Source organism: Crocodylus porosus, unplaced genomic scaffold (genome assembly GCF_001723895.1).
Source record: "Crocodylus porosus isolate Cpor-Errol unplaced genomic scaffold, CroPor_comp1, whole genome shotgun sequence".
NCBI classification, from domain to species: domain Eukaryota; kingdom Metazoa; phylum Chordata; order Crocodylia; family Crocodylidae; genus Crocodylus; species Crocodylus porosus.
In genome coordinates, this window is record NW_017728925.1 from 11,131,619 (window position 1) to 11,149,804 (window position 18,186).

The following is an 18,186-nucleotide window of genomic DNA, read 5'->3' on the forward strand; positions in this document are numbered from 1 at the left end:
AAAGTACATTGTACTGATGATGTCCCACCAGTACCTGAAATACCTCCAAAGAAGCAACAACAACCGTTGCTTTCTCTTTCTGTTTCCGTCATTTCCTAAGAAACTGTCAGTGGAAGCTGGTGAGTGCTGAGCAGAAAATTATATTCTGAAACATCAGCCTTAGGCCTCTGCAACCAATTAACTGCAATATCCAGGCTCTAAGCAATGAAAAGCTTAGAAGAGTCCAGTGAGCAAGACATATGGGGAAATTCAAACAGTGAGCAATACACACGCTGTTTGTATTTGGAGCACTAATGTGATCCATGAAAAGAGTTGAAAAGCAGATGGAGACTTCATTTACCAACAGAGTGTGGGAGCACTGCATTCTCAACTAGAAAGAAAACAGATCTGCTCTTGTGCTGCCTGTGCAGCAGGAAGCACAACCAAACTCCTTATCAGAGTGATGTTCAGAAATTAAAATCCCCCACTGCTCATTTGCAAACTGAAGTATCCAGACTAATAGAACAAAGGTGAATATATAGATTGAAGAAACCTGGACAGACGTACAAATCTGCACACACCACATGTTTAGCGCTTCCATAATTAACAGAATAACTAAAATAAACACATTCCTGTAACATTCCATTTGATTTTTAGTTCTACTGGAAAGCCAGAGTAAACACCATCACAGAAGGACTGGTGTGCCTTATTATCTAAAAGATGCAGTTTGCAGAAGTCTATTTACAGATAATCAAGTCTTTAGAAACAGGATCCTAGAAAAAGGAGTACATTAAAGGAGTATATTTGACAAAGAAAACTTTTATTCTTTAAAAGGCAAATGACAGTATGCAAAATCTTACTAAACAAATGAGGAACAGAATGTTTGCTTCAAGACGACAAAAGCATCTAGCATTTATATTTTAAAACAGGCCTTAGGAATAGACCTATCCTTAATGAACCTATGACGAAGAATCCTTTTCTGAGCTCTGATTGGATTGCAGCTTTGCGTTCATTGTTTCTTCACAGAGCAGCAGATTGTAAGTCATTTGGGGGAAGAACCGTTGCTTTTGTTCTGTGATCATCCAGAACACAGCGCAAAAGATCTAGGCCTGGGGCTTAAAGGTGACCCACAAATGACAAATATCAATGCAGAAAACAAGGTTCAACAGTGCAACACTTACATTTTGCTGATCGATTGATTCAGCCGCCTTTGTTATTCCATCCAGACACTTCCCAATGATGGGGATCACCTGGCGGTCGACTTCGGCAAAGGTCTTCATAGATTCACCTATTCTCACTATCCTCCTCTCCTCCATGTCTTGTATTTTCTAAAACATTACATATAATTTTGATCAAACACTGAGTTACACCACTGTTTCAACCAATTTCTTCCTGCCGTACAGCAACTCCTTTTAAATAAAATCATTTAAATACTACGTAAAACCTAGGAAAATGAAGATTGAAGAGCTGGTCAAAGAGTAGCCTCCTTGTTACAAGCAGTAGTTGGTAATTTTGCAATGAACATTTCCTGTTGGAAAATGCTCATTTGTCAAAACTGAAGAAGTGGAATTATATGGATCCTGATAAAAATTTTGCTAAGGAAGTTTTCCAGGTCCTGAACAAAATTCCTATAAAAATAAATTCTCTCTCTCTCATTCTTCGTGAAATATTTTGAAAAGTTTTCATTTGAATTCCACAAAGATTGTAAACAAAAGTTAAAAACCTTAATTTTTTGAGAAATGGGACTCTAGTTGTCCAGATTGCCCTTACCATCACGTTGTTTAAACCAGGCATTTTATTGTTCCCTATATGTGGTGTCAAGGCTCTTCAAGTATCAGATCCAAGGACTTCTGGTTTAGAACACAGGAAAAGTGGAGGTTGCATATTCCTGTTATGATGGATTACAAAAGGATGCAGAAAGTATATCCAGAGGACATGAATCAAGGATGCATGTTTTGTGTTGCATCATATAACCTGATACGACACTGTCTACCAGGAAGATTCCACACCATTTTCCTGTTAAACCTTGACCCAACCAAGAGCAACAAAAAAATAACATAATTAAAGGAAAGAACAGATTGACATCATTTTTTTAAAAAGTAAATGTCATTTTGACACTTGAAATAAGCCACTGGAATTTTCTGATACACAGAGAAAGCAAAGGTTTCCTTACTAAAACCAAATGTATTGCCAACGATAAAAGTTTAATTCTGTAAGGCACTGTATGAAGTTTATACATAGCCTGGGGATTTTTTTTATTATTATTATTACTACTACTACTACCACCTTAAAGTACTATGAAACTAAAGGGAAGTTTTTCTAAGACATTTAAATGTTTGAATGGGAAAAAGCCTGTTTGCTGCACAAGCATGAATAACTTCTGAGCATATTGTAAACATATTTTGAACAAGTTACAATCTCTCCTTCTCCCTTAGTCCTACTCCCAGCACAACTGCAACAGAATAACTCAAGCAGCGCAGCAACTTCTCTATGGAATCCCAGGAATAGAAACTGTCACTAAAAGAGAGTAACTACGTCTTGGTTTGATGCGTCAAGACTGCTCTTTAATAAAGCAGTGCCGAGACCGCATGGAGAGTAATGAGCTGGCGTCACAGAATTAAACCTACTGGTTGCCCTTCCTTGTAGGTAACAAGAGAACTTATCCTCACTTCTCCCCTCACAGAGCCCCAGTATCAAAGACCTCACCTGGAAGATGTTTGGTATGTGTGTGTAATAATGTTCGTGTTGCTCATGGTTAAACTTCTGAAGAATGGATGAGTATTCTCCTTTGCTCTCTTCAGCCATTTGATGTCGTAGCTGGGCTTGGGATCTCGCCTGAGGAAAAGCCAGAAGAATATCCTATGTTACACTGTTTGGAAATAAATCCCGTCAGATTAAGACTGAATAATTTTCTCCATTCCTATTTTACTCCTACTGCATTTACTACTGTCAGCCCACACAAAACCTTGGGGAACATTGGCATATGGATCCTTGAACACTTTCAATTTTCAGTCTCATCTCATCTACTTCCAGTGTTTATTCCAAATTCATACAGCCAGAACTCTGTCCAGATTTTTCCTCTAAATGCTCTCATTTTTTTACTTCCTAGAATAATTCACCACTTCACCTCTTGTAAATATGATAAGCTCTTGGGACCAAGTTTGTGATCTCTTTATACCAAAATCTTCCTGCAGTAAATGGGAGCTCAGCACATGGAAGATTTATAGGACTCTGCTTTTCTGCTCTTAGCTCAGCTAAGCACCCTTGCTTATTCTCAGTTTGTATTAGGTGAACAAGGCATCTTTCTATCATGTTTACAAGCTTACTGGCAGATGCACTTCCTCTGCTTAGTATGCCTCAATTTACACCTGAAGAAGCTGATTTTCCTTTCCCAACATACATTCTTTCCAGCAGCAATTTTAATTGTGTGTGTTCCTTCACTTCATTGTATGAATTAGGCCATGCTAAGTTTGTCTCACCAGTATTTCACTTCAGAGTCTATAACTCTTCCTTACCTCCCTGCATAAAATGCCACTCCTCCCTCTCCACCACAGCCCTTGGAAGCTTTCCTCTGAACAATCTACGCCTGTTAGCCAGTAATGATTTATTTTGTGTTGCCACATTTCAACTAATATGATAACACCAATATCATTTGCATGCATTTTCCTACTGTTGTTTTTTGCAACAGTTCTCCATTTGCAAAGATACACTTCCTAGAGTGATTCATTTGTATCTGACGATTTTTCTCTTTTGAGTTTTCCTTCCTGAGACCTTCTGTCATCTGTTTCACTGCCCAATATTATTTCCCCCCAACCTAACCCATCTGTTTATGTCAGCTGTCTTTTCCTTCCTTACTACAGACCTTTGCATAAAAGCCCTCCCTTTCCCTGCTTGCTATATCCCTATGCCTTCACCTCCTATTCTGACTACATTCACTTGTTTGCCTTCTCTCTCTCCCTCAGTCCCAATTATGTGGACCAGTACATTGTTGCTTGTTCTGCTCAGCTGTAGCCTATCCCGTGGACCAAATGCTGGTCCTAGGGAAGTTGATGGGAGTTTTGCTATGGACTTCAGTGATGCCAGGACTGGCTTCATAAATCTAAATCCTTGTAACTCTAAACCCTGCACCTCTGGATCATCTGGTCCTGCCCTTGCTTTTATTTCAGGGTATGCTCCCCTAGCCTTTCCCTGCCAACCTGCAAGGTAATGGGGGCTGGGGTTTTAGGGTGCCCCAGACTTGCCCTTCTTTTGGGTTTGGCACTGGTGGGACTTTCTAGGAGCTGCTCTGCCACGGGCAGTCCCACCACCATGATCCCAAACCCAAGTCGGGTGCAGTCTTCAGTCATACCCCTGGCCAGCTTAGACCCTGGCCTCCACCCCCAGAGCTATGCTGTCCCTGTCCAACAACCCTGGCTACAAGTTCCTTGGCTCCTTACCGATGCCACGGCTTGGGGCTCCCTTGACCCCAGTTTTCTCTCTCAGAATCTGGTCTTGTCAGCTCTCATCTGGGCTCAGCTCTCTCCTTCTTCCAAACCACCTCCGGCCCTGGCTCTCCTACCTCTGGGCCCCCTGGTCTCGGCACTGTCTCAGACCCTCCTTTACATCCAATGGCCCTGTTCCAGCCATTCTCTGACCCCTTCTTCTCTGGCAGTGGCCCCACCTGGACCTTTGGCCAAACCCAGGCCCTGCCTGCGCCTCAGGCCAGTTGAGAACTCCAGACTCCTCTCTGGCTTTTGGCCTCTCCCTGGGCCCTGGCCCCATTAACAGGCCAGCAAGATCCTCCTGGGGTCAGTTCTCCAACCTACCAGCCCACCCTCACTCACAGGTCCACTCCCTCAAGCTCCTCAGCAGGTCTCTTAGGCTCTCTGCCCATTTCTGGGCTGACCCAAGCCTCAAAATAGGTCTTCTACACTGATCCCCTCTCCCTGGACTTCACCTGGATCCCACATCAGTCTTCTACATTGAGTCCCTCAATCTGGACTCCCCCAGGCCTCACAATACATCTTATGCCTCTTGCTCTGGACTCACAATACATCTTCTGCGCTGAGCCCCTTGCTCTGGGCTCACCCGGATCCCAGCCTGGGTCCCTAGGAACCTCCTCCAGCCCCTTAGCTCCTATCCAAACCTCCAGGCTGCTTTAGGTGTTGCCCTCCATGCTGACCTTCTGAAGCTGCAGCCACCCTGCCAAGGGGATGCTCACTCAGCAGGCTCCCAGATGTGACTGCTGGGTTTCTCTCCATGCCTTGGGTTATACCTGCTCTAAGCCCAGCCTTCCTCCTGAGTCAGATGACTCCCTCTACCAAATCTAGCCTCACCTGCCAGCTTCCTGGGTCATCTGGCTCCCCGTTAGCTCTGGCCCACACCTGTTGGCAGCTTCGCAGGCTGCCTGGCCTCTTAAATTGGCAAGCACACTAAGGGCCCTGCCACAGTCGCTCATTCACTCTCAGAACTGTCTCTGTTTAAAAAAAAAAAGGGGGGTGGTGGCAGCAGGGGAATACACCGCTCATTTTAGAGAGATAAATATTTGCTTTTGCGTCTCTTCAGGGAAACCAGCTCAGCAAATGATCTTAACACATTCTAGACACAAGCTCCTATTAAAAACAATTCAAGACTGGGTTACGCAGTGAGCCGTTCCAGGCAGACAATAGTTTCCTGATGATAAATCCATGAAATACCAAATCATGGAACATTTTGCTCATGATAGATGGAAGGTAACAGTTTGTGCCAAAAGGTTTCAAATCTCCACTTACAGAGAAAGGGGCCTGCTCTCTACCCATCTCTTCAGTTCACAGGTATTGCACCTCATAATTTATTTCAGCTCAGTTCTGACATTTCTTGTGTAAGCACATTTAACTGTAAAAAGTTTTCCTGGATTTACCTTATATTATTTTCATTAAATAATTCAAGAACCCCCATAAGAAAGCACTGGCAATGAGGCACAAAAAGAGGAACATCACATGCAAAACACTGTGATGAAAATATGAAAGATGAAGCGACTCAAAAGCATCCTCCATAGAAAATGCTCTCTCCATCTTCAGCTCTCTGCTATCTGCGATAAGGCAGAATGCAGGGTGTCAGGAATTTGGCTTGCACGTAGTAAAATGCTAAGACACCAGTTCAGTTATTTTTCTAAGAAAAGGCTGTATTTCTTATCAAACCTACATATAGCTATATAAGAATATAGATGAGGAGGGCACCGCCCAGGCCTTCAAGTCTCCTGTAGAGACTTGTTGCAGACAACTTTCCAAACAGGTCCACAAGAACATCTATTCTGACCATCATGCACATCACAGACACAGCGCATCCTACTAAACCTCCCTCTACAACATGCCACCAGTAAAGAGCAGGAGAGACACAGGTATTATAAATGCTTTACCATTACTGTGGCAGGAAATTAGTCAAGTTGAAGTAGACTCAGATGATCCTATGAATGGGACTGAGCTGTGTGCTACTGAGGAAGGCTTTAAAAAAAAAAAAAAAAAAAAAAAGCCAACTCATGGTCCATGTCAGTCTGACCTTGAGAAGAACGCATATTTTTGCTTGCATTAAATTTGACTAAGAAAACATCATGGTATGGCTTTTTTATACTGAAAAAAAAGAAAAAAACCCAGTATAAAAATAATGCTGCTTGTAAGCCTGACATGCTGTATTGATGCAAGATTGTACCTTCCTTTCTCCATTACTCATGCTCCAGCTGCTACAGATCAATATTCACTTGTGAATACCATTTCTGCAGCCACCTAAGAGCAATCCATTGTTTGAGCTCATTTCTATACAAGAGCTATTTCTGCTTGTACAAGCTGCCATTTTTCTCATAGCACAACACAGGGATTTGCCTCTTGCCTCCATTGTTGAAACATAAGACAAGACATTCATTTTTACAAACTTAGAGTGATTCTGCAAATAACTGAGCTCAAGTGTCATTTCATTCTCATATGTCATCCTAGTAGTTTCCCATGAGTAACTTGTACCTAAATATAACCAGGATTGGGCCCAGTTTTCCAAGTGATTAACTGGCCTGAAGAAAAAGAATACAGAGGATGAGTAACTAGTATTTGTTACATTCAAAAACAATAATTCTCTTCTATGGAAGTGTGTGCGTACATTTGGCAAGCTCAAAAAGTTTTAAATATTTTTCCAGTGAAGTATTTTGATCCTAAAATAAAATCTGAAAGAGCCTTCATTTTTTTTTAATCACTTCTGTTGATTTTTTTAATCACTTCTGTTGAATGTGTCCTATGGCTAACATCATCACTTCAGTATTAGCAAGTTATAGTTTATAGCTGGGCTCCTGCATAGCCACAGTAACCTTGGAGAGGGAACTGAAAAATCTCAGAAGTAATTTCAAATTGAGTAGTACAATAAATAAATATGTAAATAGATGTGTAGATGCTCAGCTGCTCATATATTCTAAGATAGATGTCCAGAGAAGGTTTTCCTTTCTTTTCTTTCCTTTTTTTCCCCATTAAAAATGTCTGGCCTTCGCATGTTTCTTTTTCAGACAGGCTTTGGAAAACCTAGCCTTTGGAATCCAACCGCGACCTCAGAGATTGGGTTTGAAACTTGAGATGCAGCTCTTTCAGCCAATGTCCTTTTCTCCTTGTAATTGGGCAGAGCTGATAGAATGAGAACTCAGGTTTCCATCACCATCTGGGAAATTACATTCCAGGTCTCCCCAAGACTGCCAAAGCTCTCCAAAATACAGAAGACAGATCTATGCGTAGATATTTATAAATGCAACAAAAGCAGCCGAAAAAAACACTTTTTTTTTCCATGAAAGAGAAATGAATGAGGTCACCTTTACACACACACACACACACACACCAGAAAAAGCCACTCAGAGATGTTATACTTATTTTGCAATTTACCTTTAATGCTAAACACCAAGGAGGCCTATCCCCACTTCAGATCACTCCATGGTACCCCCACTCCCAAAGTTAGTTGTATGGGCACCCATATGACATGCAGAGGGGGTAGGTCACTTTTCCTAAACACTGCTTCTTCACTTTTTAGACATTTTTTTCTTAAAGTTTTTATGGCAGCAACAAAGCCTAAGGGTCACAGATGCAAAGGCAGCCTTTTCAGCCCTGCCATGGTATGCGGTAAAACCCCTACTTAAATCAAAGCCACAACTCAGACTCTAATGTACAATTAGTTCAAAAATATGCTTCCTCTAAACTGGTGAATTATAAATTAAGTATGACAAGGACACACAGATCTAAATCTTTAGCTGGTGTAAACACGCACAGCTCTGCTGGATTTATGTGGGGCTATTCCAGTCTACATTAGCTCCAGATTAGGACCATTAAAACACTCTAGTCCACAGGCAACACAGAACTGTTTTGTCTGTTAATTCAAAAGACTGAGTCCTTCTTTTACTGTTTGCTGTGTTAGGTGATGGCAAGTTGGAAAAACCTAAAGCTGTGGCTGTAAATAGAATGGCATTTCCAGGGCTCAGTAGACACAGAGGTGGATCCAGGGGGAGGTGCAATGGTGCAGTTGCACCTGCCCCCACCACTTTTGGTTCCGGCTCCACCCAAAGTTTAAAAACAACTGCACAGCAGTGGCAGCAGCATTTTTATTCAGGCAACAGTGAGGGAGTCAATTAACATCAGGGATCATTTTAAGCTACCAGATTCCTTCTAAACATTCCTTCCACAAGTGTTAACAACCATCTCTCCTTTTTTAAAGGTCTTGATGTTCTACTAATCAAGCTATCCTTTCTTCAGCAAGTCTGCTGTCTATTAGCTGCTCCTGTTAATGTAGCTTCTATTTAACAGCATTGCAGACTGTTTTTAACTCTGTCTAAAAGCATTAATTCAGGTGAACATTAACTCAGGTATGGAAATAACTTTCAATTAAGCACTGGATGCACTACCAAGATGCTCAAGAAGGCTAGATTTTTGTTTTATGAATCTGAAAAAGAGACGTGCACATAAATCTAATGAACACAGGGCTAATGAAAAAGCACCTTTTGATTATTTTTTGGCCTACATTTTTATACATTATAGCAAATTAATGCATACTCCAATTACGTTAGATTTGTTTTTGCATCAATTTAAAACTACATAGTATAGCCCTATGCCCCTAGCATATTAGTAAAGTATCTAATTTATTTTAGCTAGAGAAAAATGTGTGTTGTGTTATATGGGATGATATATCATGCCATCTGCCGTCCCCTGTTCAAAATCCTAGATCCACCCATGAGTAGAGAACACAACATAAAACACCTACTTCAGATACAGGGCTACTTATGACAACAGTAAGCTAATACAAAGCAATGGGATATATTCAGAGGTGCTTATTTTCAGAGGTGTAAAGAAGCTACAATCCAACGTAAAGACCTTACTTAGAGAGACACCTAACCCCAAGCTGGAAAACAAAGCAAAACAGAAGAGCTGTTCAGTGTGGCATCTACTTATCTGTCTCTGCAAAGCAGCAAGAAAAAAACAAACAAACATGCTCATATCAAAACTGTTTTTGCCACATTTTTCTGCAGCAATTCTCTACCTCGCTATGATATGCAAAAATCAGACATTCACACAATTCACAAGTTGGTGGCTTCAGATGCTCATAATGCTTTTAATGAACCTCTGGTTATAAAAAAAGGCTAGCCAAAACTCTGTCACTGGAGCTGACAACAGTAATAGCCTACAGCCTTTTATGGATGAAGTACTTCATTTAAGGGAAGATTTTTTTCCCCCCCTTTCCATTTAGGAATTAAAAGAATTTCAACTCTGGCAAACATTAGTTCTGATGTAACCTGCATTAGAGGGGATGTTTGATTCTTGCTACTTAGAACAGTTATTTTTCATACTGATGATTCAAAATTTCTGTAGTTTAGCAACATAGTGTATTCTTCTATTATGAAAGACGCTGCTTATGAGGGATGGATAACTCCCACAACTGCAAACAAGACTTCTTCCATTCTTTTTACTGTAGAGTTCTCATGCTACGAAGGTGCAATGATGGTTCGGATGAATGATGCGTGCGGAGAAGCAATGTAACATGAAATCCACCAAACTAAAGCCTTGGACAGGTGGCTTACCTTACCTTGCCTAACTCCTGTTGAAAGCAATGGGAAGCTTATAAGAGATATCAATGGAAGATGGAACAGCCCCTCCCATAATTCAGCACTGAGAAAAACCAGAGGGTGAGCAGCATGCTATCATGCTACTACTATCACATGATAAAATGTTGAAGATATTAATACATTCAGAATACATTCCCTGCACAGCAATAAGGTTTGGCATTCAAAGAAAACTGGCAACTAGGTTTTTTTTTTATGGGGGGGGGTGATGGTGGTGTTGTTAAATTTCCCTGTCCATTTTTACCGTTTCAATCAGGAGTAAGGATGAGGAATGCAGCATATTTTGATGAGAACAATTCAAGGGAACTATTCTGAAGACACATTCCAGAAACAGCAAGAGGGTCAATAGACATATTGTCTTCAGGGTTTACACAGACAAAAAATGCAACTCTCAAAGGCTGTTGCAGTGGGAGGGATATGAATAACTGAAAAGGGCACAAAAAAAGATTTCTCTAGGGTACAGCAGATCCACAATGAGCAGAACAGTTCAATTTCTCAGCAGCTCCTCTTGTCCAAAACTGCAGAATTTCTAGTCAAAACTTTGATGGAGCTCCCCCACCCCACCCCCCCAAACAGTGCGAGAGGCAGCACTGCCAGGCTGTCGCCTGCCAAACAACAGATCTCTCTTTGGTGAATACAAGACCAGACAGGAATACAAATATGAAAAAGAAACTTCAAAACAAGTTAATTATAAAAGCATGCTAAGCAATACCTCACCACTGTTAGGAATGTTTTCTATAAGCCTGCAGTCACAAAGGGTCATTACTGCCAGTGGCAATGGGATGACTCATAGCAGCACTATCATCAGGAGTGGTTGCACACGGGGTCTTTGGTCCCAATGCACCAGAGTATCTTAGCAACTCCTTAAATTAACAGAGCTACTCACAACTTTAAAATCATGCCTATATACCTAAGTAGTGTCATAAGTGGCACTAAGGAAACAAGGGTCTCAGAATGAGGCCCCATAGCCCAATCTATTAAAAATGATTTTCACAGTGCAAATGATATAATTGTGTATTATTCCACTCTTCCACCATTCATGAGCCTGATCCTGTGAGCACACATTGCTATTTATTTGCTTTGCTGAAGCACCACAAAATCGTAGTCAAAGACCAGGTCCCTGTGGCACTCAGCACCATACGAATACAGAACATTTAACATCACTTAAAGGATTAGGCTTATTGAGTGCGAGTCTCAACCCACTGAAGACTGCCAGCAACTTGAAAGGGACCAGAATTTTACCTTTTGGCTGGCAAGATCAGGCTCTATTATTAACTATTTTACAGCAACTATTTGGATCATTTCTCAGTCAGGAAGAAAAACCCTTGTTTTCCTTGGAAAAAGAAAAAAAAAAAGAAATAAAACAGACTGTTACTTTCAATAATTAGAAGGGAAAAAAACAAGCAAGCTGTGGATCCCAGAAAGCCCTTGGCTGAATGTAACAAAATACAAATGAGCAAACAACTGACAGGGATGGAAAATCTTCATTATGAAACCTTCCCAACTGTTTTCTGGTCTGTTAGCAAAGCATACAATTCTGCTAGATTATCTCAACACACGCTAATGAGAACTATATTAAAACCATAAAATAGCAATAAGGCACTAATGAGGAGGACAGACCAGATTTATAGCACTCAGAAGCAGCAGCAGGATGAGGCTGTTGACAGTTCCCTAACACAACTCTACTGTTTCAGTTCTTCCTATCTACAGCATAGAAAAACCATCTTACTCAGACAGGGACTCTTCTAACCGCACTAGATGTGCTGGTGTCATTAGTCCTGTAGTATGTCCAACATGAACCACTGAACCTGCCTGCCAGAGGAAGGACGGACTTACGGTTAAGAGACAGGGCTGAGAAATGGTTTCAGTTCTCAGCACTGCTGCAGACCCCCTTGTGAGACCCTGCACAAACTTCTCAGTGTCTCAATTCTCTGTCTGTAAAATAGCAATGAGGAAAATACTCTTTTTTTCTACCATGTTTTGTTGGTGGTGTCTATTTAGGCTGTCATAGCTTCAAAGCAGGAACTGTCTCATGTATACCATGCTTAGCACAACAGGCCCTTCCAATAATCAGAGCCTCTAGCTCTTATAAATAATGAAAAAGAGCAACACCAGCAGCAATTTCCACCTAGGAAGAAGCACCAAGACTCATCCATGCTGCTCTCAGAGCTTACTGAATCTATTTATACCTTGAAGCAAGGAGTCCAGCTCCCTACCACAATAACCATCCAGCCCCAAGATTAGAAGGGACATCCGAGGCCTGTGTGTCCATGGGTCTGTGCTTGCAAGCAATGATATCCAAAAGGGTCCATAAGAAAATCCACTCCAACCTCTTGCAGACCCTAAAAAGCACCTTTAAATAACTTACTACCAGCAAAGAGCAAGGAGACAAGGGCACTGCCAATGGAGCATAAACAGTGTGAAGCACCAATTCTGGCTTCTGCAGGATGAAAGATATGGGTGCCTGGGATGTTGGAAGGGAAGTTAATGCACTCTCATACACAGTGGCCTGCAGCATAAATAATGAGAACCCCTACACAACAATAATATCTATCGTGGGTCTGATCAGAATAAAAAAGGATTTGGAACTGTGATACACATAACTCATTTGCATAGTGCTCTGTTTAGTGGCAGTAAAATAAGCAAACCAAGTTCTGGGATGCATAAATAGAAGTATCACATATAAACAGTGGAAATTATTCCCTTATTGTATGATAGACCAGTTAGATCATACTTGGAATACTGTGCACAGTTATGCTCATATTTCTCTGGGAAGGATTTTAAAATGCAGACAATATACAACACAGCAAAGCAAGGCCAATGCAAGTTGCCAGTTTGAATCAGTTAGGCTTACAGTGTTTTACATTTATGGCTATAAATTACTAACAGCAAAAATGTTGACTCATGGAAGAGCTTACAGACACTGGGCTAAATCCTGAGGTCTTTACTCCACTTTTACATATTCTTTATTACATATTCTTCAGGAAAAATGTCCACTGGCTGTCTCAGAAGTCTGACTGAATAAGAATGGAATGAAAAGTAAAAAAGTCTTAACTATCTGGCACAAAATTAATTAGTTCTGCATCACTAAATGTCCCCTTTATTATTATTTTATCCCTTATGCAAGTTCCTTTTCTCTCATCTGATCCTTAGTAATTCAGGAGTTTGCCGCTGGCATGCATGTTTCTTTCCCACGTACTTAAAGTTTAGCGGCAATACAAACAAGGGCAATTCTAACGATGCATCTTTATAAGGTGCTTGTTCAAATGGCCAGATCATGATGTGGTGCGGTGAGGTATTACTGCACACAGCAGGTAGATGAGTTCAGAGGGATTCAATCTTGCACCTTGTGTTTCAATACTTGCTCTCAGATGAGTCGATACAAAAACTTCACATTATAAATAAGGAGATTTAGGAAATGTGGCTGCTCCTCCTTACAAATGCACAGAACCTTTGCAGCCATTAATTCTTAGCTGACTGAAAAGCAAAATTAATATGTTAAATGAGTCACAGTAGAAAAGCATCTGATACACAAATCACAGCATGTCACTAAGGGCATTTTTACATGTGCTTCAGGACCTGGCACCGGGTGCTTTAATTAGCTAGCTGTGCTAATTTAAAGCACCCAAGTGTCACATGTATCAGCACCCCCATGTTTCACTGCATTGAAAAAAAATGATGGCAGGGCTCTTTGAACTAAAGGTCATCAAAAGTGTTATTTCCAACTACCCCACCGCCATTTTTTCAGCATGGGGACACATGGGGATGCTGATGCATCTGACACGAAAGGCAGCCAGAGCACATTAATTTCCATGCTCCAGCAGACCCAATTAATCGTGTCTGCTCTGACGCACTGCATTTCCTGCACGTCAGAGCAGGCTCCCCACACATCTATAGGAGCCATAAGTATTTATAGGACTCCCTATTACAGATCATGCTAGAGACCCTCCTGATGGATTTAATGCTTCTATGTACTGCACTGCCAATTAAGAAATCAACAGTCCAGAAAGGGAACAGGTCTGCATAACTTAAATTACATTAGGCCAAATACTAATGACTACAGTGAGACATTATGCAGACAAAATCCCATACAAATGAATGGGGACTTTGCCTGAGTTAGAACTGAAAAATGCAGGGATACCCAGCTTTACCAATAAAGCAAGCCATGCACAGGCTGTGTGCTAAGCTAGGGACAGGGTCGAAGTTCAACTAAGCTGCCTCTTCAGTTTACATCTTGGTGATACACTTATAAATTCACAATGCACAAGGTATGAGAGAAACAGAGGTTTGGGGTTATTGAATAAAATGGGAGGAGGAATACTCCCAACATGAATTCAATTACTAAATACTGTGGGGAGTCTCCCATTTTTCTTCTCTTATTTAAACTGTGATGTGCAGTTTTAATATTACTGAAACCAACATTAATTAATATTAAAATCAATCTGAAATCGTAAGGTCTTTCAGGTACCCAAGGACTGAGACATCCATAATTCCTGGTTGCACTGGAAAACTTAATGTGAAGTTCCTGGACAAAGCTGCTGAGATGTTACTACTATTCACCTCTGAATTTGATACATTTTCCTCTTTGGCTTGTTTGTGGGTTTTCTCTTTTTCTTTTTTAATAGAGCACACCTTCTCTCAATCTATATTGACCTGACTGTTGCATGTGCAACAGACAAATGAAAGGAAGCTTCCAAACACAGATTAGAGACCTCTCCAGGTCACCAATGGGCTCATGTAAAAAAAAACTGCATGTGTACCAAGAAGTAAAAATGTATAAACCCTTAATGAAAGGCGTTATGGCCTAAAGGGCATCAGCCCACAGGCTGAGAGCAGCTGACAGTTTAGGTCCTACTCCATCTGCAAAGACCAGAAAAGCCAGTTCTCCCAAGAATCCCTCTAATTGCCAGTTCTCTTAGCTGTCCATTAAGTCTGACTTTGCTGGTGACCCAGCTCATGATTACTTAATGCAACATTAACAATGGGGCTCCCAAGAGGTGAAGCAATTTAGGCTTTCCAAACTGAATAAAAATTGATAAGGACCATCCAAAGTCAGTGGCGGGGGATTAGGGGGAAGAGAAGAGCAGAAATACAAATTTTGCACCCAATTGAAAATAATAAAGTATGTATAACACTAAAAGTAACTAGAAAATTCAATAATATTGCAGTGATTTAAATTGTTTGCCCCAGTCTGATCTACTTTGCAGTCTGCTAATACTAAATCTCTCTGGAATCTTACTTCCCTTTGCAAACCACCTCCACTTATCCTGAATAAAAAAGAAAAACAGGCAGAAAAGGGGTAGATCATATCTCACACACGTTTTGACATGTGGCCATTGGTTAGGGAAGTGTTTGGGGGGATTTCTTTAGCTTAAGGGTTGCCCTGGGCGTAGAACACTGGATTGGGACTCAGGAGATCTGAATGGTATTTCTTGCTCTACTACGATTGACTCTGGACAAGCCACTTAGGATCTAAAATACATTAAGGTTAATGGTTAGGTTCCCAATGGAGAGGCCTTAGGTCTTTCTCCTTGCCTCAGTTTCCCCAGCTATGAAGTAAAGATAGCAATTCTGCACCTCCTTGAGCACTGTGATGACAAAATCTTTAGTATAAGAGAGACGCCACTGGGATGGGGGCCATAAAATTAGAAAGACAATAACTGTTTGTAAAACACTGGGAAGAGAGGGGGTACCTCTTCTCCAAGAAAAGGGATGACTGAAGTTGCTGCAGGAGACAGTGATTCACTGCAGTCAAAAAGCAGACCCCTAACAAATTCAAGCATCTATGAAGGCAAGTAGAAATGAAAACCCTATGGATTAGGGAAAAAGGAAAAAAAAAAAAGAAAGAGGCAGCCACATGCCACAGGATCTGAATAAAGCTATGATGCAAACAGAGCCTTTCTGGGTGTGATCAAAGATTTAGCAAAGATTCTCTACCGAAAAGAATCTCCCCTCCTCCAAATTATTACTACGGGCACTGGGAAGTACCCCATTGTGAAGGTGCAGGTCAAGTTTCCATTATAAGCCTTTAACCCACACCCAGATCCACCAAAGGTCACATCTGTCTAAGAGTTGGTACGTTAGCTCTGGGGTGTGCTGGAACTTTCCTCCACAACAGGAAGCAAACAGCTGAACCGATGTCAGGCAGGCAATACTGAACACTCTTGCACGAGCACAGTTTCTCCTGTAGGCAGCTAAAAACAGTTACTACCTCATGATGAACGGATTGCTATCTAGGACACGACAATGTGGTTTTGCTACTGCCAGCTAAGGGGCTGATCCTCTTAGGTGATAAGCATCCACTGCAAGGTGCTAATTGCCTTTTACTCCAAGCAACTCAGCTAGAAGCAAAAAAGTTCAACACCCCAGGACACGGACCTAACCACTTCCTCTTTGCAAAGTGATTCTGTAAAATCCGGCTCATAAAATAAGCTCTTAAGAGAAGCAGGTAAACATTTTTTATTACACAGTGTCTCCAAGGACACCACTGGATACTACACCATCCCATAAAGAGGTCAGCTTGCTAGTGACTGCTGCCTAAAGAAAAGGAACAAACAATAGAGCAATTCCTTATATGTACACTGATCAGGCTGCTCATGTGACGGAGATCATTTCCTCAAATGGTCAAAACATTAGAACAACTGCACTGTGGCTTCTGAAAAAGAACCGCACGCATCTGTAACCTACTGCGATGCTAACAAGCCAGCACAGCGTCTCCACGATCATGCCAGCCAATTTCATTGCTAGGATTTTGTAGAACGGCTCACTGCAAAGTTAAAGTTTCCTAACCCAATCTCATCTAAACCAAGCTGCTGAACTGCCAAAGCCTTTCACAGCAGAGAGACTTGCATTGAACTGCACATGCAAGACCTCAGCTAAGTATCAGGTCCTTAAAAATGTTTTAAGTTTTGTCATTTAAGGCCTGAATGTGACCACAGAAAGGGAAGGAAACTCAGAGACTACACTACTGCTTTGCAAGGGTTTTTTGGTGATACCTTTTATTAGCTCAAAGGTATAGTTACCAATCTAACAGGAGCAGGGAGAGAGGAAAACCTCTTGCCTCCTCACCTTTGTACCAGCCAGCAGAGCTGACCTGCTGCAGAGGTGAGCATGGGCTGTTCCCTGATGGGGCACAGAAGGCTTTTTTTTTCTCTCTCTCTGTACTGGTGATCACTGAAGCCCTCTAAAGCACAGTGCCCTGCACAACCCCTTCTTGGTGCATGAAGTATGTGTCCGTACTGCACAGGGCTGCAGGGACTTTCATTTTGGAAGGAGGGGTTTCAGAATGGCCTGTGGGGCTCTTACAATAAGCAGCTGGGTTTAAAGAGAGTTGTGCCGTTTAAATAATAGTTAGTTACACAAGGTATAAAAAGACAAAACCCCAGGCCTTAAAGATACGGATAGCACACTGGGATAGTGCCCCTTGGCACAGCCTCCAACAAGGACCAGGAACTACCTAGGCACAGTCTGGATTATTACACTTGCATCGAATGGCCACGTGATCCTTTCCACTGCCCCTCTGTTAATCACAGGGAATTCTGACTTTAGGCACAAAAAGTAAAGCAGCCCCCCACTCCCACCCCTTTGTTGCCATTGATGCAGAGCCACAATGTCAAGTGCCAGCTCTGTAGCATGCTCAGAAAAGTCTGTTGAAAGACACTATTTCTCATGACACCACAACTCACTAAGCTCACTGAGGAATTGCTGGGATGGCCTAGGGTATGCAAAAAGTCAGACTAGGTGATCTTCAAAAGGGCATTATCGTTTCATAGTTAGTAGGGTCAGAAGGGACCTGAGCAGATCATCAAGTCTGAACCCCTGCCATGGCAGGAAAAAGTAATGGGGTCAAACGACCCCAGCAAAGTGATTGTCAAGCCTTGTCTTAAAGACCCCCAGGGTAGGAGCAAGCACCACTTCGCTTGGAAGTTGGTTCCAGATCCTAGCCGCCCTGACCGTGAAGTCGTGCCTCCTGATGCCTCTTCTAAATTTACCCTCTGCCAGCTTGTGACCGTTATTTCTGGTCACTCCAGGTAGTGGTCAGGGGAACAGGGACTCCCCCAGTGCCTGCTGATCCCCTCTGACTAGTTTGTAACAGGCCACAAGATCCCCCCTCAGCT

General features: G+C 41.8%; 1 protein-coding gene across 12 annotated transcripts in view; it reads right to left on the reverse strand.

Annotated features, from left to right (window-relative positions):
• FNBP1 (formin binding protein 1) overlaps positions 1-18,186 on the reverse strand; it is a 113,599-nt gene that overhangs the window by 38,137 nt on the left and 57,276 nt on the right. For all 12 annotated transcript variants that reach the window (XM_019540786.1, XM_019540790.1, XM_019540787.1 and 9 more), the window contains exons 7-8: positions 2,686-2,814; positions 1,161-1,307 (exon numbers count right to left, since the gene is read on the reverse strand). In XM_019540786.1, coding sequence (XP_019396331.1) covers positions 1,161-1,307; positions 2,686-2,814 — 276 coding nt within the window. The remainder of the gene's footprint in view (positions 1-1,160; positions 1,308-2,685; positions 2,815-18,186) is intronic.